Source organism: Cervus canadensis, chromosome 25 (assembly GCF_019320065.1).
Source record: "Cervus canadensis isolate Bull #8, Minnesota chromosome 25, ASM1932006v1, whole genome shotgun sequence".
Lineage (NCBI taxonomy): Eukaryota > Metazoa > Chordata > Mammalia > Artiodactyla > Cervidae > Cervus > Cervus canadensis.
Genome location: NC_057410.1, coordinates 13,248,170 through 13,272,974, shown reverse-complemented (window position 1 = coordinate 13,272,974; position 24,805 = coordinate 13,248,170). Strand labels below are relative to the sequence as shown.

Genomic DNA, 24,805 nt, shown 5'->3' with positions numbered 1-24,805 from the left:
CTTTGGCATTCACCAACTAATTCATTACTAAAAACAAAGCTGTAACAGTTTAAAAACAGGGTGAATTCAAGGTTTCGACCATGCTAGAGGCTCCAGAGATGTAGGGTGGCTTTGGGCAGCAGTTTGCTCAGAGGTCATCATCTAGGGCGGCAATCCCCAACCTTTTTGACACCAGGGACTGGTTTCATAGAAGATAATTTTTCCATGGACTGATGGGATGGGGGGTGCTTCGAGGTGATTCAAGCTCATTACATTTATTGTTGACTTTATTTCTGTGATTATTACATTGTGACATATAATGAAATAATTATACAGCTCACCATTGTGCAGAAACTGACAGGGGGCAGAGCTCAGGCAGTCACACGAGCGATGGGGGCGCTACACAGATGAAGCTCCCCTCACTCCCTTGCCGCTCAGCTCCTGCTGTGCAGTCCGGCTCCTAACAGGCCACAGGCCAGCACCAGTCCATCACTCGGAGGTTGGGGACCCCTGATCTAGGGGACCTGAATTAGACCTGCCTGGACACAACAAGCATCATTCTCACTTTGGGCTTTTGGTCAGTTTGTGGGAACAGTCTGAAGGAGGAAGAGAAGTGAGGGAGATAGGAGAGGGGCTAAAGCCTTTGCAAGTGCACTCTGGGGTCATGACTAATTCTGACAGTGTAGAGGTCTCTACTGGAGAAGGCAATGGCACCCCACTCCTGTACTGTTGCCTGGAAGGTCCTGTGGACAGAGGAGCCTGGTAGGCTGCAGCCCATGGAGTCGCTAGGAGTCGGACACGACTGAGCAACTTCACTTTCACTTTTCACTTTCATGCATTGGAGAGGGAAATGGCAACCCACTCCAGTGTTCTTGCCTGGAGAATCCCAGGGACGGTGGAGCCTGGTGGGCTGCCGTCTATGGGGTCGCACAGAGTCGGACACGACTGAAGCGACTTAGCAGCAGCAGCAGAGGTCTCTACTGCTCTTTTTCACTCATAAGTGTTTTCTCAAAAGGCAGAAAAAGGGGTGGTGGATCCGCACATGCCCATAGGAACACCAGGTTTACGTATTACGTGGTGGGGCAAAGGCTCAAGCCTCTGCCTTCCAAGCTGGGGCACATGCTTCGGAGACAGGGTCCTTCCGGGCTGCCCCACTGCCACCCGCGTCGGAGGGCAGCCTCTCTGTCTGTTCGTGGCACCGGCCTTCTTTAACAGAGAGGCCTGGCTCAGTCTGCACGTGGCGTTGGCTTCCAGGCCCCCCCAACCGGGCACACGTCTCCTCCTCTCTGCCTGTCCTTGGCCTGTGCCAACATTTCTGGGAAGAACAGGAAGTTCAGGCATGGCGGAAAATGTTTGGCAGATGCCCCGAGCCCAGAGCCAGGGCACCTGCTCTGCCTGAGGGCAGAGAGGGCTGGTCGTAGAAACAGGGGCCCCCTAAGGGGAGGAGACAAAGCGGGGGGGCAATGTTGGGGGCACAAAAACCTCAGTGGACTTCCCCACATAAAGCCACCTATCAGGGAAGTAAATCTTCTCAAACTTAAATCAGTATTGCTAAAACTGCAGGTCCTAAGATACCACCCCTAGCAATTCAGTAGGTCTAGGGTGGGGTCTAGGAATGAGCATATGTAACAAGCTTCTGGAGACTTCGAGGCAAGGGGGCGTCTCTGGATCGCACTCTGAGAGTGGACTTGAGGGCAATGGCAGTTTCCTTCCATCTTCTTTGGATGGCTTCAGAGAGGGTCCCTGTCACAAAGATTCAGGACAAGCAGGAGAAAAAGAGGGAGGGGTGGAGAGAATAAAGAGCAGCATTTTCTTCTGAAGCATCTGGCAATTGCTTGACTAGAGCTGGTGGTTGAAGCAGTCTGAGCACAGGTTGGAAAAGAATTTCCAGACACAGAGTATTTTAGAAGAGAGAGTTTGTTGAGAACAAAGGACTGAGGTAGTAAGGGGCACTGCAAAGACAGCAGGCTGACTTCCTGACGGAGCAGGAAGAGCTGACTCAAGGGAGAGCAGAGAGAGACGCCGTTAGAAGAGCGCGCCAGCTTGAGGGCGAGCAGACCTCTTACATGGGCTTGTGGCCACTTTTTATGGCCTCAGGACAAAGAAAATTCCTATGGAAAGGGGTGGTCATTGACTGGGGATTTTGGGTCTCCACCTTGTCTCATATGGAGCTGGGAGCTGGCAAGTTAGGGACAGAATGTCTCATGACAAACAGGATGGCGTAACTCACGACAAACAGGATGACCTATGCCAGTGGCTGCCGAGGAGCTTGGCAAATTCTGGAAATATTACCCTAAGACCCCAACCAGGGGCTCCACACTTGTGGACTCGGTCATTCACCTGCTGGTCCCTGCACATTCCTTGCTGTTAAGTTGGACACTCAAGTTACATTATTCCAGGAAGTTAGAAGAATCATTCTGGGAAGTACATAAACTTTGATGTTACAGGTTACATTTCCCAGATTATAAATTAAAAGTTCTTTACGCTCCCATGAAAATAGAAATACAGCAATCGAATGCAAAAAAAGTGTTTATTATGCTGAAAGTTCCCCGCACTGGTCCATTTTCAAACATTTATTTGCCAGAGGAGCTGCAACCCAGGAGCCTCTGTTATTTTCCCTCTTGGCTACAAACCTACCCTGGAAAATTCCAGTCACTTAAATCACCTGCCTTGGAAGATGTCACTCATTCCAAGTTGAGTCAGTGGCTCAGTTCCAGATCTTTGCCAATTTAAGTGATGGCCTTAATTGCGTTTATGTTATGGTGAGACGGAATCAAAATATTTTATCTGGAGTTTCACAGTGACCAGGAGAAGAAAACATTTCCCTTCATAATTCCTCACCAGAAGCACAAAAATAGGTAAAGGGAAATGGTATACATTCTTCTAAAAGAAACAGTACGAAATCTGTTTGCTAAATCTGTCATGCGTTTGCTCATTTAACAAAGATTTATTGAGTGGATACAGTATACTGGGGCTTCCCAGGTGGCACTATTGGTAAAGAACCCGCCTGGCAATGCAAGAAGGAGATGCAGCGTCAATCCCTGGGTCGGGAAGATCCCCTGGCGAAGGGCATGGAAACCCACTCTAGTATTCTTGCCTGGAGAATTCCATGGTCTGAGCAGTCTGGCAGGCTACTGTCCGCAGGGTCACAAAGAGTCAGCCACAACTGAAGCTACTAGCATGCACACACAGACCGTATGCCAGGCATTGTGCTGAGCACTGGAACGCAGCTGAAAGCAAGTGTGGGTGTGGTCCCTGTCCTCAACCGTCAGTAAAGATTGCTACAAATCTTTTCTTCTACGAATCATTTTCAGAAAGAAGCACAAATATATTTACAGTTGAAATTGACATCACTGCATTGCATTTCTGTTTCTCTGGATAAGTTTCCTTCTGTGCATTGTAGCCTGTAAGAGTGGTTAAAAGACAGTAAAATTTAGGGAAAGGGCACTTTTGTTTTCTCAAAGGCCTGGAATCTTAACGTGAAGTTCCTTGAGCTTCTGCTCTGATGAGAGAGAGCCTGTGGACATCGCATCAGAATTTTTAGCGACACATATAGTTAACAGGCATAAATACAATTGAGTAAGCTCCCAATTATCAAATGGCTGTTGAGATAAAAGTTCTAACTCTAGATACACTGACTGGAAGGCCAGCCCCACACTTAGATCATTTAATCTGTGATCTTCTCCCACTAAGTAAAACAGAATAGATTCTGTATAATATTGACTTTCTGCCCTGTGGTCTGCTGTTCACATTATCTGGATGCATTCTGTGGTGCTGGGGCTCCCTGGTCTCTCTGAAATTTCCCACTGTTCTGTGCTACAGGAGACATGATCAAGGGGACAGTGGTATTCACGGCTGTGCCAGTTTTCACTCTGTTGGCCGAACTTTAACAGTCTGAGTCAGTTACGCCTATAGCCTCACATGATGAGCCCAGAACAGACTGAATGTCATCTTGTGAGTGAAACTTGACTCACCTGTGCACACTGGATGTACATGGGCCAGAAAGACCACACATCCTTGAATTAACTGCCATGGATGGGCAGTCTCAGCTCAGTGTCTGAAGGTTCCCACAGCTCCGTTTGGGCTTCCCTTGTGGCTCAGCTGGTAGAGAATTGGCCTGCAATGTAGGAGACCTGGGTTGGGAAGATCCCCTGGAGAAGAGAAAGGCTACTCACTCCAGTTTTCTGACTTGGAGAATTCCCGTAGGAACTATACAGTCCATGGGATCGCAAAGAGTCAGACACGATTGAGCGACTTTTCACTTTTCACAGCTCTGTTTTAGGAGTTAAATCAAGGCTCATCAATCAATGCCTCTCAAAGGATGACCATAGATCACGACATTCAATGAATTATCAAGGGTGCTTATTTAAATTACAGCTTCCCAGACAGCCTATGAATCTGACTCTCTGGGGCTTGGGACCCAGAAATCCACTTCTAAACAAGCTCTCCAGAAGCACTATGTTTGACCCAGAGCAAGGATGCTAAAATGTCCAGCTTGCTGTGTGATTCTGCATGAGATGCAGTTGTTCTCAAACTTTGTTATAAGATAAAATCACTAGGGATCTTTTAGAAATACCGATGCCTGGCTCACATCCCCAGACAGTAACATTCAATAGGTACACGGTGTGACCTGGGCACTGGGAGTTTTAAAAGCTCCCAAGGCCATTCTAATGTGCAGCAAAGTCTTGCACCAGAGCACATCTATTGACTCCTCCAACTTTATCTGCAAATTGTCTCAGATCTATTTACCCAGCGCAAATGGAATTCTGGGCCACCTGGACAGGCGAGGAGTTAAGAGCACTGATTTTGTGAATGGTATTTCCAGTGAGTCATGTGTAGAAGGCAGTGAGCTACCAAATGGGATACTAATTTAGAGACAGGTATGGCTGACTGGAGATGTTTTGCTCACATTAGGAAAATAGAGGAGTTTCTGTCTGTGTTCAGCATTGCTACCCCAGAAACTGACTTTACTCAACCATATCCTATCTCAAGCTTTTCAAATTGTGGGTTGTAGCTTATTCTTGGGTTCTTAAATCATTTTAATGGCTTGGAGCCAGCATTTTTATGGAATGGAATGGAACAGAGCAGAAAAATCAAGGGGCACCTCATGCAGAAAAGCCAATAATTGTTTTAGGATATCGTTCTTTCTGTGGTTCATAGAGAAAAAAAAAATATGTCTGAATACTACCTTCCACAATGCCTTCACACTGAGATTGCATCTCTCTCTCAGTCGCATTTTGCCTTCTATTGGTTTTCCCAGTTGACAGGGATTTCTGAACTTCTACCATTGAATTTAAAGAACAGCTGCAGCTGAATCTGGTGGCTTCATTCCATTCATTTGGAAAGTACACAGAGGAAAATGAATCAGGCTCATTGCAATGCTTCCGAAGAAGTCACCTCTCTGAGAACAGCTGAGATGCTGAATGCACAAGTTACTCTTTCAGAAAGAATTGGCAATAAACTCCGCTAAAAGTTTTGAGAAGCAGAGCTCTTAGCTCTTCTCTTAATAGAGCCTCACGGGCATCTCTGCTTTAAAGGCAAAAGACATCTGTCTCAGCTGCAACCAAATCTGCAACTGCTGGAATATTGTTGATTAATGGACTTCATTGGTCCTTTGGTTTTTTAAAGCAATAAAATTTTGCCTTAAAGTAGCAGACCCTACTCCATCAAGCCGCAAGTCAAATCACAAGAAAATACAAATGTGTGTGTGTGTGTGTGCATGCATGCGTGCTAAGTCACTTCAGTTGTGTCCTATGGACTATAGCCTGCCAGGCTCCTCTGTCCAAGGGATTCTTCAAGCAAGAATACTGGAGTGGGTTGACATGCCCTCCTCCAGGGGATCTTCCCCCCCCAGAGATCAAACCCATGTCTCTTCTGTCTACCTGCGTTGGCAGGCGGGTTCTTTACCACTAGCGCCACCTGGGAAGCCCCTGTGTGTATGCATAATTACATATCCATATATATATATATTTTTTTAACTCTAATTTGAAATATTAAAAAGTGTTCTTTGGTATAAGCAATATGAAAATTGCTGAGCAGAGCTGAACTAGCCAGAAAACCAGAAGGAAAAGAGATAGCAAGAGAAATTCAAGCCAGATGCAGTAGCAAGATAAAATAGCAATGTTAGGAGTGTGGATAGGGTCTGAGGAAATGTGGCATGAAGATAGATATGTGAAGGAAACAGGGTAACATGAGGATCAGCCAACTGATGATATTGCCAAACTGCAGCAAATCGATACCTGTGGTGAACATAGCCTTAGAGACGAGGATAATGACCACATTCTGAAAATATCATTGATCTCTGGTTAAAATGGTCTGAAGCACTGATGAGGATAGCATTCCATTTAATAACAAATGCTCTCTGAATTGATTTCACTAACAATCTAGACTTTTCTTTCAAGGGACCAGTAACTCAATTTCCAAAGATAGAGTTACTTTGTATAAGACGTGTAACCCTGAAGGAAATAATAAAAATTATTCTGCCTGTATACTCTTGGAGGACACATTAGTGTCTGGTTTATTTTTCACAGCACCTAGCAAAGTACTCAGTAAATTGGGACTGAACATTTAAAACCCCCTGCTTTCCTAACTTTACGTGTCCCTTTTCAACCAATGGGTTTGCTACACGATAGGAATGGGGGGAGGGGGGTACCTAACTCTTGCTTTAGTGTTTGCATTAAATAATTCCTCACTCTGCACATTTGCTTTCTGCTAAGAAGCCAAGAAAGGACTTGCCAGCACAATTTGATCCATACTCCTGAATAAAAAATAACCAGAGGTAAAGTTATTCTTTGGTCAAATGACAGAGATTTCAGCCAAGTATACAAATGCGGTCATTTTTGGCAATTGCATTATAAATCCCAGGACTGTAACTGTTAGACAATTGATATGAAATGTCTGAGAACAGGCTTCCAGGGAAAGGGTGAAAGGTTGCAGTAGGTCTTTAAGCACAGAGCCAAGACAGGTCAAGTTCATCTATTGACTTCTTATCATTAGATTTAATCATACCCTGCAAGTCTTTTAAAACAAAAACCCAAATGGATTATCTAGATCATGCAACAACTTTGAAATGCACTGAGGAACAAGACAAGAATTCTTGGGCTCATTCTTATTTTTGCCCACCAGAGAGAGTTCAGTTCCCCTGGCGTGGGCAGACCTTTTCAAAGCTAATGTAAATAACCTGAGTATTATCTAAAACCAGTCTCTTGTTGGTAAATATTCACCTTGTAATTGTTACTCTGTTTATTTCAAACTGAGTTAACAGAATCTTCATTCAGTGACGCAGTGATTTTCCAAGCATCGCTGTGGTTCAGAATCTCCTGCAGAGATTTGTAAATATGCAACCGCTGCGACCCAATTTGTTAGATCACCCAGGAAGATTTAAAAGCTTGCTTACCCCTGGACCTTACTCTAGACCAATTGAATCAAGACCTCTGGGGATAAGGCAAAGGCACTGGTATTTTCTAAAAGGCATTTGAGCTAAGGCAAAGGCACATGTGACTGTAAGGTGCAACACTGGGTCAGCAATCTTGCCCTAATGGTCTTATGGACACAGGTAGGAAGGAGAGGTTGGGATGAATTGAGAGAGCAGCATTGACATATGTACTACACGTGTAAAATTGATAGCTAGTGGGAAGTTGCCGTGCAGCACAGGGACCTCAGCCCGGTGCTTTGTGAAAACAACTTAAAACTCTGTTCAAAAGAAGACTAGTTGTGTAAAATATTGTACGAAGCTAACTAGAATGCAGCCATTAAAAAGAATGATTCTGCTCTCCACATCTTAACAAAAAAATCTCCAAGATATAACTTGAAACAAAGAAGCAAATGGCAGACATGTATGGAGTATAAAGTCGTTTGTGTTTTTAAAAATTTGGCCTATATGAAATCTGTGATACTTCTCCGGAAATATACACAATAACCTGGTTGCAGTGATTTCCTTCGGGGAGGGAAACTGGTTGGTTGGGAAAATGAAACTTACTTTCCCCATTAATATTTTTTTAGCCTGTTAGGATTTTTGTGCTAACTGAACTACTCAATTGAATTAAAAAAAAATAAAAGGTCAAGTGTAAACAGTAAGCTTTTGAAGCACATATTTATATGAACAAAGCTTTTTACATAGTAGACACTCCATAAATGTTTGTTAATAAATAAACCTGCTACCTTATTATTCCTCTCCTATTATTCAAGTCTCTTCTCTCGGTATGCAGGCGGTGGAGGATGAGTAAACTTTCACATAACATATTATGTGCTAGCACTTACTGAGTGTTATTTATGTGCAAAGTGTTATGTTAACCTCTTGACATATGTTCCTCATCTCAGGTACTCCTACAACATCCTTGTGAAGTAGACATTATTATCTCTCTTTTACACATGAGAAAACTGAGGCTCAGAGAAGTCACCGAAAGCTGAAGCAAATTGTGTTATGCACACACATACATACATACACACATACACACATGGAGACACACAAAATCAAAGAAATGCTTTTAAAGTATATACAAAATGCTGTGGGGACTGTGAAGATAATGTGTTTTGCCCTCCCTAAGGGTCTTATCGGGGGAAACATTTGTGTCTAACACAACCATAACACGAGGCAAGAGAGAGCCCCTTGGTGATTTGAAGGGAGAGGTGGAAGGAATCGAGGAAGGCTTCTCAGAAGAGAACCTGGTTAATTAGGTATTTGAAAAGAAGCATCAGGAGGAAAAGTCATGTGATTCACCTGTTGGGCAAAACACTAAGTGCTTTGTATACATTATCACCTTTTATTCTTTTAATCTGAACAGTTCTAAGTATTCTTGTTCTCAGTTTTACCAAACCCTAAAGAAGAGACATTCCCCTGATGTCCTAGTCCACATTTAATGTCACCTTGCTTCCTATTGGCCCTGCAATCACACACACACACACACACACACACACACACACACAGTTATATATCAGTATATAAGGCAATGCATGTAAGCAGTCCCTACAGAGGTAAATACTCTTTTTTTCTAATACAAGTAAAAACTACTTGAGACAGGAACCGCGTTATTTTTTATTTCTTGAATATCCCCCATTCTATGCTCACATAGTAGACACTGAAATATTTAGGGTAATATATTAATGTTAAGGGGCTTCCCTGGTGGCTTAGATGGTAAAGAATCCACCTGCAATGCAGGAGACATAAGAGATGCCAGTTTAATCCCTGGGTCAGGAAGATGCCCTGGAGAGGCAACCCACTCTGGTATTCTTGCCTGGAGAATTCCATGGACAGAGGAGCCTGGTGGGCTACAGTCCATGGGGTCACAAAGAGTAGGACACTCCTGAGCAACTAAGAGAGATATTAAAGCTAAATCAAGTCTGTATAACCTATCTCTTTATTTTGTGTAAAGGTTTTATGACAGCAGATGAAAGAAAATTATTTGACCACCTCAAATCTCCTCATCTGAAATACTGGGTTCCATTCATCTGGTTTGGAAATCTCGCAGCTAAAGCCCGGAAGGAAGGTAGAATCAGAGACAGTGTTGATCTTCAATCACTGATGACTGTAAGTACATTGCAAACATCAGTTAAAAGATAAGAATCAGATACCAACAGGGACTTGGATGTAAAAGACTGGACCTGGACGAGTCCGCTTTGTTCAATCCTGGTTCCAAAGGAACCAGAAAGACTGGGCTAGGATTAGAACCCTCAAATGCAGGAGGAGAATATAACACAGTTTTAACTGAGGTTGATTGGAGGTGGTTGCTTAGAGGCTGTTTTAAGCAGAAGTAGGCTTTGTAATGAATGTTGAGTTTTAAGCCAACTTTTTCATCACTCATTATAAAGCCAACTTTGAACTATGGTTTTGGAGAAGACTCTTGAGAGTCCCTTGGACTACAAGGAGATCCAACCAGTCCATCCTAAAGGAAATCAGTCCTGAATATGCATTGGAAGGACTGATGCTGAAGCTGAAACTCCAGTACTTTGGCCACCTGATGTGAAGAACTGACTCATTTGAAAAGACCCTGATGCTGGGAAAGATTGAAGGTAGGAGGAGAAGGCGATGACAGAGGATGAGATGGTTGGATGGCATCACCGAGTCAGTGGACTTGAGTTTGAATAAATTCCAGGAGTTGGTGATGGACAGGGAGGCCTGGCATGTGGCAGTCCATGGGGTCGCAAAAAGTCAGACTCGACTGAGCAACTGAACTGAACTGAAGGCTTTATAATAGGCTTCCCTGGTGGCTCAGACGTAAAGAATGTGTAAAGAATACACCTGCAATGCAGGAGATTCAGGTTCAGTCCCTGGGTCAGGATGATCCCCTGGAGTAAGAAAATGGAAACCACTCCAGTATTCTTACCTGAAGAATTTCATGGATGGAGGAGCCTAGAGGGCTTCAGTCCACGGGATTGAAAAGAACAGGACAGAACTGAGTGACTAACACACACAGGCTTTGTAATAGGCTCTATAAGACAGTGTTCCTTGATTGATCAGCAATGTCTGCAAAGGGCTCAGAAGGTTCTGGCACCCAAGAGGCATATTTGCCATCCCTAATTCCAGGATCCTGGACCCAAATCCCCAGTAAGTTCCCCAAAATTGGAATATCCCAAAGTTAATCCCCTGGAGGAGGAAATGGCAACCCACTCCAATATTTTTGCCTGGAGAAACCCATGGACAAAGGAGCCTGGTAGGCTACAGTCCGCCAGTTCACTAAGAGTCGGACATGACTGAAGTGACTTTGCAAAGTTAGTCAGCTTTCCAGATGACCCAGGAAACAAAACTGTGTTTTCATTAAATGAAATAATCCTGAATGCATTTGAGAAACAAATTTATAGATGGGCTAGATAGATTTGTGCCATGACAGTCTCCTGCCTTCATTAGGCTAAAAGAAGTGAATGATTTTAAAATAGCTCCCAAATTAGCATATACTCTTTCTCAGTCTTAAATAATAACTTGTGTTCAGTAGAGAAAAAAGAAATCAATGGATCTCAGTCCTTTCTGCTTTAACAGAGATAGATTTTCTGTCAATAGAAGTATTCTAGAGTCTTCTTTCGTTGGGAAAGGCATAGGATGTATTTAGGCTTTTTCCTAAGATCTTCAGTAAGCGTGTTTTCAAAAGAGATAGAGGAAACAAAAAATAATCTGCTCTCTACATAATTTAGAAATGATTGTTTAAGATATTAACTACTGCATTTCTACCACCCCTTTGGGCCTATATATATATATATATATATATATATATATATATATATATATATATATAGTGTGGGAAATTATGAATCCAATAGAGTAGGGGATATTTCTATACCATCCCGATTTATCTTAATATTTTTTTAAACTGTACAACTGTACTTATTCCTTTTGCACATCATTGAATGATGTCAATAGCTTGTCATTTTCAAAATTTTCCTTTTGGAGTGGACTTCAGAACCAATTTCTAGTTCTTTTGAAGTCGTGATCATTATTTTATAGGTGTATTTCTAAAAGCCACAGCCATATTCTGAATCCCAGTAAATGTTATTTACTGCACCCTTCATCTTAGTAAATCATGTTTTCTCTATTTCTGGCTTAGGAAATGAACCGATTTCGCTCCTGGTGCAGCCTCTTATTTGGTTATGACTGGGTCGGGATTCCGCTGGTTTACACCCAGGTATCAAATGCTTGGCACGTGGTTTTTTCTTCCCATTGCCCACTTTGGCATGCTGGCTCTCTCGGGGCAGCCAGGGCTGTGCTCTCAGCAGGCTTTCTCTCTGTTTCAGGTGGTCACGCTGGCTGTCTACACCTTCTTCTTTGCCTGCCTGATCGGACGCCAGTTTCTGGATCCCACCAAAGGCTATGCGGGGCATGACTTAGATCTTTACATTCCAATCTTCACTCTCCTACAGTTCTTCTTCTATGCAGGATGGCTCAAGGTAGCCAACAGTCTCTGTGCCTGAGACCCTCTCTACAATCTAGGTCCTGTTCCAAACTCTGCACACTGATCCATTACTGAATCATTCGTTCATGAGTGACTCCAAGGTAGATTTAACATTTAATAGCTGAGATGTTACTATTTTTCAACTGGGAGTTCCAGTGGCAGGGATGTGGTGAGTACTGTACTGCAGAGATCTGAAGCAGCTCATTTATGCAAAGACGTTACTCTTTTACGGCCATTGATTGTGTTAAGTCTTTGTGTGCTCCCATTAGGATTACGATAATGTAATTAAAGTATTAAGTGTACCTGCATTGATATTTTATACCACAACAAGCGACTAGGCAGAGTAAAAGAAAGTAAATAAGAAGTCTTGTATCTCAGACTTAAGCATGATTATTATATTATTATCTTGGTTCTGGGCTTCCCAGGTGGCTCAGTGATAAAGAATCTACCTGCAATGCAGGAGATGTGGGTTTAGTCTCTGGGTCAGGAAGATCCCCTGGAGAAGGGAATGGCACCCCACTCCAGTATTCATGCCTGGGAAATCCCATGGACAGAGGAGCCTGGAAGGCTATACAGTCAATGGCTTGAAAAGAATCAGACACGATTGAGTGACTAAACCATCTTGGCTCTGCTCAACTCTAAATAGTTAGTTTCTATTCCCTGAAATCCCACTAGCTGCCCCACGACATTAAATGCATTCCATTTTTAAAACCAGAACTGAGACTCGAAGGAATTCATCGGAATCAAAACCAGAAACACCAGGATTAATGACAACATTTGGTTTGCCAGGAAATTAAAAGCAGGTCAGAGCAATGAAAAGAACAAGTCCAATCATCAGCATTAAATTTTACTTGTTCCCACCACCATCTCTCTTCCACCCCAATGTATGTAACAATATCAGAAACCTGATTCTTCCCTCTCTTTAGTAAGTGACAGAAAAGATCAAAGATTATGCCTTCTTTAAGGTAACTGAAATCTAAGGACAGTTTGAAGGTAACATTAATAAAGTAGAATTCCAAATGTCTGACCTTCCAAAAAAACACGTGTCGACATGCACATCCAGGTCTTCCAAGTTGTTGCAGCCTTTTCTCTGCAGACGCCTTTACTTTCATTGGTTTGAATCTTAACCAGGAAAAAAATAAATATGTTGGCATTTCAAGTTACCCTCCAAAGAGTAAAGGCATTTCCTTTCCAAATGGCAAAAACATTTTTAACCAGATGACAGAGACTCGATTATTTTTACCCATTTAAGACGAAGAGCAAGAGAAACTAACAGCTCTCATTTCTCATTAGAGAAAAAGTACATTCTAACTTTTTAAACAGAAAATCACAATTGGCCCAAACACTCAATCCTCAATCATTCTGGTCTTCTATTGTCCTTTTGCCTGAGTTGTGCTGAGCTTTTTATTCTTCACTTTGTGCGCATGTGAAGTGGTCAGCCAGGCTGGAAGGAACAGTCAGCAGTTCCTGCCTTTTGAAGTGCTCTCTAATATATTAACATTCTTGGGACTTCCCTGGTGGTTCAGTGGTTAAGATTGCCGCTTACACTGCAAGGGACATGGGTTTGATCCCTGGTCAGGGAGCTAAGGTCCTGCATGCTGTGCAGAGTGGCCCCCCCAAAATAAAATATTTACATTCTTTTCCTTTATAAAATATTTTTGAATGCAAAATATGAAAAGAAAATCTTAGCTCCATTAAGAGATAGGCGACTGTGAGAGAAGGGAGTTTTCCCATCCAGTGGATTGCATCTCAATTTCTAAACAGCTATTTTGTCTTGACCATTCTAATATTTATAAATATTGAAGTGTAGAAAACCCAGCTTAACCTTATGAACAGTCTATTACTTAGTTATTTGCTAGAAACGGAGCCTCAAAGTGAGTAAAGGCTATCTTTGTGACAGTCAATTCCAAATCATGGATATCATTTTGGTAGTTAAAGGTAGACTGTAATGCTATATGCAGGCCTGATGTCAAGAAAGTGAAATTCTGGATGTAACAAAAGTATTTTCAGGACCCATCCAGCGGCCATTTTATTTAAAGAAAACCCCAGGCAAAAATAGGCTTCCCAAGTTGGAATCCCTGGGCTGGGAAGATTCCCCTGGAGAAGGGCATGGCAACCTACTCCTGTATTCGTGCCTAGAGAATCCCATGGGCAGAGGAACGTGTGGGACTAAAGTCCATAGGGTCACAAAGTGTCAGGCATAACTGTGACTTAGCACGCATGCTCACACCAGGCAAGAAAGGGTAGACAACCTCTTGGAACTTGCATTGACGAACTCTTTCATGGATATTGCTGTGTAGCTGACTGATCCAGGCACCAGCCCGGCCAGGGCTGTCCCTTAGAATAGGGGGGTATCCTTCTCTATCAGTGGTTTTCAACAAAGGCCACACATTAAAATCTCCTGGGAGCTCTGCTCACTACTGATGCCTGGCTCAGCTTCACACCCATTAAATCAGAATCTCTGAGGGAGGGACCTAGCCATCAATTTTCTTTAAAAGCTTTTCAGATCATTTTGATGTTCACTCAATGTTGAGAACAGCTTTAAGTGATTAGAGCTAAATCTTAAAAAAATATATAGATAGATCTTTTTTACCAAGAAGTCTCAGAATCTATGAACCCAACTAATCAATGGTACTTCTTTTTTACACACTTGTAAGTTTTTCACATTTAAGCCCAATGTAAAACCACACACACACACACACACACACACACACACACACACACACACACACATCCAAATAATAAAAAAATCAAAGGGAATGAATAAAAAAAAAAACAGGTGAGTCTCATTTGGCATATAAATCTCTCATCAAGAAGATGAGAAGCCAGGGGCTTCCCTGGCAGTCTAGTGGTTAAGACTCTGCCTTTCCACTGCAGAGCATGGAATGGGTTTGATCCCTGGTTGAGAACTAGGATCCCACAGCATGCAGTGCGGTAAAAAAAAAAAAGTTGTTTTTAAAAGAAGGCTGTTCAATTCAGGAGCATGGTAAGAACGTCTAATGCTGACCAACTATTAGAAGATATATGATAAAAACCTATGTAACTTCTAAGTAAGTTGCAGTAAATCCTTTAAGTTAAAACTAAGTAAGAAAAAGTCCAGCTTTATGACTTACTTGCTCTCTGACTCACTCAGTAGTTATGTCCAGTTACTGTGAAATCTCCTTGTAATATTTTCTTTAATTGTGATTTAAGTCTTTCTTTGCTCTTTAACCTTGCCCACAGTTATGTTTTCTCTCATCACCTGGGCTTTTGTAAATTCTTTCAGAGCACAGGCTCTGCACCCCTTGAAGTGCCTACCATATTGTCAGAACTCCTTCGATATTTGCTGGCTGATTTGTACCCGAGAATCAGTCTTTTGGTTCCTAAACAGCCCATGGCTTCTCCTGGATGGGACCTGCACTGTCACCAGCTGAATAGACAGAGCCTTTGAAGAGCAGGCCCACGCAGGTGGACGATTGGCGGTCTGAGAGTTCAGTCTTGCTGACTGATAATTACCTGTGTGTTTACCAGCCCACTCCCACTCTGCTCTAGGCTTCCTGCTGTGAAAGGTGACAAAAGAAATCAGAGAGTGAAACAGGAATCCTCTCCAAACTCCGCTCTTAGTCTTCACAAGCATCATGGCAGACTCATTCTATGTTCTCAATTGCAGGTAGCTGAGCAGCTTATCAATCCTTTTGGAGAAGATGATGATGATTTTGAAACTAACTGGTGCATTGACAGAAATCTGCAGGTTGGAGAAGCTTTTCTTTCCTTTACAACCATTAATAATCTAAACAGACTCTGAACGCAGGCCTCTGAAGTTGGGAGCTTTAGCCACAAACAAAAGAGGTGTGGCTGTTCAGTATGTTGCTTCCAGGTTCTTTTGGAACCTTACAAACCTCACTGGATCTCAGTTCCAGCGAAATTCCATCCCTTTTCAATAGAACGTTAAGCCAGTTTTCTTTGTAAGTTTCTTTGTTAGCTTTACATAGCCTCTTCCATCTCAGTACAGACCAATATTTTAATACATTTTTAATTTGTTTCTGATTGCCACCTGAAAAGATTAACAGTGACATAAAGTGGCAGTCATAACACAATGTGGATTCCAAAATGCACATCTTGTAGATCCCTACAGTCAGATGTCCAGCATCTGGACACTGAGAATGTGGGGCAGGCCAGCCTGTGTCTCAAAATCTCCCTCAATGGTACCAGATGGACCCCAGGGCTTTTACACTGAAGCATTATTCCGGAGAACTTATTCATGAAGAGGTAGCATGGGAGAATTTTTATTTTAGGCATGATTCCCCTCCAATGATTCTCTTTCCTGAAAACCTAACCAAGAAAAGGCCTTCAGCTTGTCCATTTGTTTCAAGTCCTTACTCAGCTCTTAAACAGTATCAAACATTTAACTGTCGATTCACAAGCTAGCCCCTGTACACAGAGGGAAAGGGGGGACCAAAAAAAAAGGCAGACCAAGTTAGGTTGGAATGTGACAGTTCTAACAAGCTAGGGAACTTACTCAAGAGGCTTGTCTTGGGGAGATACAAGGTGAATAGACCTTCACATCTACCTGCCAGAATCCTAAACTTTGACATAGAAGCCTTACTGGGGTTCAGTCATGTAGTCAGTCCAGATGGTCTCAACAACACATTGCTCTCTCAAGACTGTATCCTTGAAACAGCTCCCACTATGGGGACAATGGGCGGAATGTATATTCCAAGGACAGAAGCCCACCCTATTACCCTGGTGCATCTCATAGATCATGACCTCTGTATGACCCCCAATAATCACATTGTCAGCCTGTTAAGGAGGAATTGTAACGCCTATACCACTCACTGTAAAAATTGGATTCCCAGAAGTTTAATAGTTTATTCAAGCATCAATTTGCCAAAGTCAAGAGGAGAAGACCATTATGACCGCAAGCAGTATAGATTTGTCGATATATTTTTCTAAAAAAACAAACAAAAAAATTCATGGCAAATAAGAAGTGATATCAAGTATAAATGTACTTATGGAATCAGTGAAATGGTATACTGAAATCTTCAGCTTCCTGTAATATCTGGGATTATGTGGTTGCTGTCAGGATACCCACTAGACAATTAGATAATTTTGAGCAAAGAATAAAAAGGTGTCTCTCCTGCATCCAGATAAGATGTGCTCCACTCTGGGGTATGTGGCTTGATGAATCTAGTCTGGGCAGCTTTATGGCCCCACTTACCCCCACTGCCGAGTGAACCACATATACAACTCTCTATAGCAGCTCTAGTTGTAGCAAATATAAACTGTGGACATTTATATAGTCACTCATTCACACTGTGCTCTGTCCTATTCCAAGCTTCATTCACCCACTGGAACTTATTCTTTCTTCATGAATTCACATCAGAATTATTCTAACACTATACTGATGATTTTAGGTCTCTCTTTTGGCTGTGGATGAAATGCACATGAGCTTACCCAAAATGAAGAAGGATATTTACTGGGATGATTCTGCTGCTCGTCCACCATACACACTGGCTGCTGCTGACTACTGCATACCCTCGTTTCTGGGGTCAACCGTCCAAATGGGGTAAGTGCATTTCTAAAACTCACCAACATTTAGAAAATAAGTAAGTCACCATGCTGATCTTTTTATACTGTGGTCCTGAAGTTACTTTCATAAGAACTCTCAATTATTAATATCCCAGAATGGTAGCCTTTTCAAATTTTCAGACATAATCAATATGTCCAAGAGAGTGAGAAATTAAAATGACTGTAGTTTCTGGTTTAAATATGGAGTGTGTGTGTGTGTGTGTGTGTGTGTGTGTGTGTATTTGGGGGTAATTTGCATTTCACCTTGCTTTTATACCACAGCAAATTTTTCTAATAGTTGTGAAACTATCTTTTTTTTTTCTTTTCCTTCCAACTTGGAGTAGTTATTTAATTATATTGTTATTTATTATTTAATTATGACCGTCATAATGAAATGCATTTTAAAAAGTATTTATTGAGCATATACCATGTGTAGGCACTGTGCTAGACTATTTTGAGACAAGTAAGCCTTAAGGTAAATTTTATCAAAAAAGTTTCCTCAAAGATTATGCTTTGATCAAACTGACTTGTTTAGTGTACAAGCCAGTCTCTGTTCAGTGGTTTGAACATAACAATCTGTCCATATGTACTGTGAGCTTTAAATAAATGGGCTGAGGCCTGCAGTAAATCATGTGCAGTTCTTGAATAATTTTATTAAATCTGATCATGTATTTGATTTTGCAGAAATGTGTGACTGTGGAGGAAGTTTAGGTGTATTTGCTGAAGGCAGATGCCATGGTTTCCAAGTAACTTAAAAAGAAGAATGTGGACAAATTTAGAAAAGTAAAAAGAACCCCTCCAAAAAATTATAGAAAAAGGAAAAACTTTTACAGAATTTTTCTTATAATTTTTGGCAAAACTGTAGTTCATTTTTCCCTGAGGCCAGCTCTAGGCAGATTTATGAAGTGAGAACGTGTCTAAAGTTGCCACCTGTGACCCTCTTTCTCTCCCTCTCACACTGTTCAGCCCTTCTCTTTTGCTACTGTTAAAAAGCAAAATTCAACTGGGTAAATTTTTTTGAAATTCCGTCCTTTAGCTTTTTAAAAATGTATTTATTTTTAATTGGAGGATAGTTGCTTTACAATATTGTGTTGGTTTCTGCCATGCATCAACATGAATCAGCCATAGGTATACATATGTCCACTCTCTCTTGAACCTCCCCCTATTCCCCACCCCATCCACCCCTCTAGGTTGCCACAGAGTACATTGAGCTCCCTGTGTTTTATAGAAATTTCACATTAGTGATCTATCTTACATATGATAATGAGTATGTTTCCATGCTATGCTCTCAATTCATCCCATCCTGTGTGTCCACAAGTCTGTTTTCTATGTTTGCATCCAACTGAGTAAATTTTAAAGGTCTTATTGCTTCATTCACCGGTTCTTGAATTGGGCAGCATCCAACCTAGCAAAGACAAAGGAGCTCCACAGAACTATACAAATGAAAGCCTTTTATAGGCAGAAGGGAGCAGGAATAAGGAAGTTATACATGGCAAAAAAACTGGGCTGTTTATTGCAAGGTCACTTTCCTGTAGGAGACAGCAGGGGTCTAACAGGCAGAATACCTAACCAGTGCTGATCAGGCAATTCCTGATTGACTGGCTTAAGATTCCATTTCTGGGAAAACTAATTAAGTCTTGGTTTCGTGACATGGTGCTTAGCATAAGTGACTCCATTTGGGGCCTGTTGTCTTGTTATTAGTACTAATATGAGAAAATTTAGCTTCAATCCAGTCCATACTGCCACTAATTCGCTTCAGTCATGTCCAACTCTTTGTGACCCCATGGACTGTAACCTGCCAGGCTCCTCTGTCCATGGGATTCTCCAGTCAAGAATACTGTTCTGGGTTGCCATGCCCTCCTCCAGGGGATCTTCCTGACCCAGGGATCAAACCCATGTCTCCTGCATCTCCAGCACTGCAAGTGGATTCTTTATCACTGAGCCTGGGAAGCCCTGAATGTCTCCCAGGGCCCCTAGAACCTCTGAGGCTGAAATCCCTTGAAGGCTCAAAGAAAAACATGACTGAAAGTATAATTTCAGGCGTTGTGGCAAATAATGAGTCAACGTAGGAGTCAAGAAACTCGCCTTGCTGCTCTCGAAGCACAGCTTGGTAAAGGTAGCTACTCCAGGCTGGCCTTGTTTCTACTTCTAGATGCCCGCTAAGCCTGGGCCCTCCTGTCCAGGGTCTCCTCCTGACCAAGGTACTCATCCCCACCCCAGCAGGTTGCTCAGTCTCTATAAATAGCAATTCCCTGCTGTCCGCACTTCTCACTCTTTTGTAATATATACTGCAGGGGTAGTGTCACAGATATCTGGCAATCTTCTCAGTTTTGAAAATTAATAGATGTTTTCCTGTCAGTTTGTTTTTAGATCACTCTATAAGCTTTAACTTTCCCCTCCTCTCCCGTCGTTGATTAATGCAAAGAATTTGAAGATCTGACTTGTAAAAGAAAGGAGACCAGCACCACTGATAGGGCTGGGGAGTCATCGTGATGACTCTGTTTGGACTGCCAGAGCCACTTGCGTCCATTCCCAGGTGGCTCAGTGGTAAAGAATCTGCTGACCAGTGCAGGAGACACAGGTGGTGTGGGTTCAATCCCTGGGTTGATCCCTGGGTCAGGAAGATCCACTGGAGAAGGAAATGGCAACCCATTCCAATATTCTTGAATGGAGAATCCCATGGACAGAGGAGCCTAGTGGGCTACAGTCCATGGGTTCACAAAGGGTCAGACACAATTGAGTATGCATTCATAAAATGAAGATTTTTTTTTTTTTGGTCTCAAGATTTAATCCTGATCTACATATTCATCTTAATCATTATAATTTCACATTCCTATGCAAGTGTCCGTATTCTTTAGAAAATATTAAAATATGTATTTTGGGAATTCCCTGGTGATCCAGTGGTTAGGACTCCACGATTTCACTGTCAAGGGCCCAGGTTCACTCCATGGCCAGGGAACTAAGATCCCACAAGCTGTGTGGCGCAGCCAAAAAATATTAATAATAAAACAAAAATATGTATTCCTCCTATTTCTAAACATAGAAACATAGTATTAGGAATTTATAAGACCTTGGAGAAAATACATAATCCAAATGATTATTGGGGAGATTAAACAAGATGGTAAGCACAAAAACACTCTATAAATAACTGAAAAGCATTATAATTATCAACTGGTACAGATCCCTTATTTGTGGATGTCAAACTTTGGCACAGGAAGATTGAACAAGTCTAAGCTATTTTTCAAATTTAACTAAGCCTGGAAATCTGTCACAGAAAATAAATGCTTGAAAGTGAACCGGGAGGTAAGAATGAAGCAAACAGTTACCAGCTGTCAGAGAGATCCTATGGTTAAGTTGGCATATTCACTACTAGATAAGATGACCTATTTACTACTAGTTACCATGGCCTATTTCAGTTCACTTCAGTTCAGTCGTTCAGTCGTGTCCGACTCTTTGCAACCCCATGAACTGCAGCACACCAGACCTCCCTGTCCATCACCAAACCCGGAGCCTACCCAAACTCATGTCCATTGAATCAGTGATGCCATCCAACCATCTCATCTTCTGTCTTCCCCTTCTCCTCCTGCCTTCAATCTTTCCTAGCATCAGGGTCTTGTCCAATGAGTCAGCTCTTCGCATCAGGTGGCCAAAGTACCGGAGTTTCAGCTTCAGCATCAGTCCTTCCAATGAACACCCAGGACTGATCTCCTTTAGGATGGACTGGTTGGATCTCCTTGCAGTAAAAGGGACTCTCAAGAGTCTTCAACACCACAGTTCAAAATCATCAATTCTTCAGTGCTCAGCTTTCTTTATAGTCCAGCTCTCATATCCATACATGACTACTGAAGAAACCATAGCCTTGACTAGATGGACCTTTGTTGGCAAAGTAATGTCCCTGCTTTTTAATATGCTGTCTAGGTTGGTCATAACTTCCCTTCCAAGGAGCAAGTGTCTTTTAATTTCATGGCTGCAGTCACCATCTTCAGTGATTTTGGAGCCCAAAAAAATAAAGTCTGACACTGTTCCCCGATCTATTTCCCATGAAGTGATGGGACCTGATGCCATGATCTTAGTTTTCTGCATGTTGAGCTTTAAACCAACTTTTTCCCTCTCCTCTTTCACTTTCATCAAGAGGCTCTTTAGTTCTTCTTCACTTTCTGCCATAAGGGTGGTATCATCTGCATAGCTGAGGTTATTGATATTTCTCCCGGCAATCTTGATTCCAGCTTGTGCTTCTCCCAGCCCAGCGTTTCTCATGATGTACTCTGCATATAAGTTAAATAAGCAGGGTGACCATATACAGCCTTGACGTACTCCTTTCCCGATTTGGAACCAGTTTGTTGTTCCATGTCCAGTTCTAACTGGTGCTTCCTGACCTGCACGCAGATTTCTCAAGAGGCAGGTCAGGTGGTCTGGTATTCCCATCTCTTTCAGACTTTTCCACAGTTTATTGTGATCCACACAGCCAAAGGCTTTGGCATAGTCAATAAAGCAGAAATAGATGTTTTTCTGGAACTCTCTTGCTTTTTCAGTGTTCAGCAGATGTTGGCAATTTGATCTCTGATTCCTCTGCCTTTTCTAAATCCAGCTTGAACATCTGGAAGTTCACAGTTCATATATTGCTGAAGCCTGGCTTGGAGAATTTTGAGCATTACTTTACTAGCTTGTGAGTGCAATTTTGCGGTAGTTTGAACATTCTTTGGCATTTCCTTTCTTCGGGATTGAAATGAAAACTGACCTTTTCCAGTCCTGTGGCCACTGCTGAGTTTTCCATATTTGCTGACATATTGAGTGCAGCACTTTCACAGCATCATTTTTTAGGATTTGAAATATCTCAACTGGGATTCCATAACCTCCACTAGCTTTGTTCCTAGTGATGCTTCCTAAGGCCCACTTGACTTCGCATTCCAGGATGTCTGGCTCTAGGTGAGTGATCACACCATCACAATTAACTGGGTCATGAAGATCTTTTTTGTACAGTTCTTCTGTGTATTCTTGCCACCTCTTCTTAATATCTTCTGCTTCTGTCAGGTCCATACCATTTCTGACCTTTATTGAGTCCATCTTTGCATGAAATGTTCCCTTGGTATCTCTAATTTTCTTGAAGAGATCTCTAGTCTTTCCCATTCTATTGTTTTCCTCTATTTCTTTGCATTGATTGCTGAGGAAGGTTTTCTTATCTCTCCTTGCTATTCTTTGGAACTCTGCATTCAAATGGGTATATCTTTCCTTTTCTCTTTTGCTTTTCATGTCTCTTCTTTTCACAGCTATTTATAAGGCCTCCTCAGACAGCCATTTTGCTTTTTTGCATTTCTTTTTCTTGGGGATGGTCTTGATCCCTGTCTCCTATACAATGTCACGAACCTCTGTTCATAGTTCATCAGGCACTCTGTCTATCAGATCTAATCTATTTACTATTAGTTATAATGGCCTATTTACTACTAATTAAGGTGGCCTATTTACTACTAGTTACTATAGCTTATTTACTCACAGGCGCAGACCCCCTAGGGTCTTTTAGGGGAGGTTTTTGTGATATGTTTAACTGGACTCCACTAGAACTAATTCTTCAAGAAACAACTAGGCAAACGTTTACTTGGTCTTGACTTTCTGCACGAATGAGGACCCTAAAGGGGGGCCTCACAATCAGGAAAGGTCACTGCAGGAGTTCAGGGTTTTGGAAGTCAGCAAGAATGTGAATGTGCTCTTTAATCCTTTAGCATCACTTTCTCCCATGAGTATGTTATTAGACAAGATGTTTCTGGTTGCCAATGACAGAAAACCAACTCAAGCTGGGATTAAGCAAAAAGGGATTTCTTGGGTCACATCCAGAAAGTGGCCTAGCTTTGGATGTGGCCCGGTCCAGAGGCTCACGTATGTCACCAAGACCTGCATTGCCCTCTCTCTCAGTTCTCCTTTTCTCTCCACTGGCTCAGGTTCCAGGCAGGCTCTCCCCTCCTGATGTCAGACAGACAAGATGGTAGCCAGCAGCTCCAGGTGTATGACCTATCTTCTCAACAAATGCTGTGGAAAAACCACATCTCTTTTCCAACTCTGAAGACTGAAGTACTGGATTCATTATGATTGGCTAGGTTTGGTGAACATATCTGTTTCTGAACCAATAACTATCAACAAGAAAACACGATATTTTGACTAGCTAATATTGTTGCAAGCATCCATCTTTGGACCAAGGGGTATGGTCAGCTCCAACCAACAATATGGAGCAGGTGATGCTGGCAAGAAAGATGAAGGTGCTATTACAGGAGAAGGGTGAATGGTCTGCTGGGCTGGCGAAGATAATAGGTGTCTTCTATAATCTTAAAAGATGATTCGCTAAGCATCGAGTTATTCACTCACCAAATACAACATCAATACCAAGTAAATCATCTGAGTGAGGTTCAGGGAAAAGACAGTAAAAGTAAGGATTATTGTAGCACAGGCGGTTGATGATGACTGAGCCAAGTTTTTCTTGCATTTGGATGAAGACTAGATGTCAGCATGGTATGGATGCAAACATCTCAATGGTCATTTAAAATCCCTTCCTGAATATTTTTTTTAATTTCCTTATTCTTTTTAAGATATATGTTCACAGCATATTTAATTCAGAAATCAGATTTCCCTCATCTTTTCCTATCAGTGTTTCAGGTTTGTAATCACAATTCCCATGATTCAGAAATTCCAAAATGGAGGCAATGTCTTTCAATAACTAAATAACAATATTACTATCCAAGGGCAACCTGAGAAATTACTCTGCCTCATACATTTTTTCACATTTAGCACGCTACACATTTCCACATAAAAAGGAAATTCCTTGGAGACAATTTCTTTGTTCTCTATATTCAGGAACATGTTCAAAATATTGCTCTATTTTCTACACATTTTTCAAATATACATTACTGAAATAAAGTAATTCCTCTCCTCATATTTATCTCAAGTGCAAATTTAAATTTTCATTTTCCTTGTGTCTTCACATATGGAGCTTACATGTTCATTTATTCAAGCAAAATTTTCTTTTAGGGCCTAGTATATGGTAGGTTCTATGCCAGATGCTAGGAATAGGCAAAAACAAAAACAAATTAAAAAAAAAAAAACATGTCTTTTAAGCTCTCAGACATAATGAGACTACTTATAAAACAATGTGGTAAATGCAGTGACAGAGAAATGCTGAGAGTTTTATGGGAATACAGTGAAGGTACACTTCATGGGGTCTGATAAGTCAAAGAAAGCCCCTTTCAGTTGGGGAATGTAGTATGCATCTCATTTTTAAAATTTTTATTCTTTAGACTGCGAGATGCGGCATGTGGGATCTTAATTCTCCATCCAGGAATCACACCTGCATCCCGTGTATTGGGAGCACAGAGCTAATCACTGAATACCAGAGAAGTCCCTAATATGCATCTTTA

The 24,805-nt window shown here is 41.8% G+C and overlaps 1 protein-coding gene across 13 annotated transcripts in view; it reads left to right on the top strand.

The window, feature by feature from the left end:
• The window catches only part of BEST3 (bestrophin 3), a 75,736-nt gene that overhangs the window by 8,780 nt on the left and 42,151 nt on the right, over positions 1 to 24,805 (top strand). For all 13 annotated transcript variants that reach the window (XR_006265496.1, XM_043447212.1, XM_043447211.1 and 10 more), the window contains 5 exons: positions 9,351 to 9,505; positions 11,514 to 11,591; positions 11,701 to 11,853; positions 15,508 to 15,588; positions 17,252 to 17,403. Coding sequence is in view for 12 of the 13 variants with exons in the window: in XM_043447212.1 (XP_043303147.1) it covers positions 9,351 to 9,505; positions 11,514 to 11,591; positions 11,701 to 11,853; positions 15,508 to 15,588; positions 17,252 to 17,403 (619 nt within the window). In the remaining variant the exon portion in view is untranslated. The remainder of the gene's footprint in view (positions 1 to 9,350; positions 9,506 to 11,513; positions 11,592 to 11,700; positions 11,854 to 15,507; positions 15,589 to 17,251; positions 17,404 to 24,805) is intronic.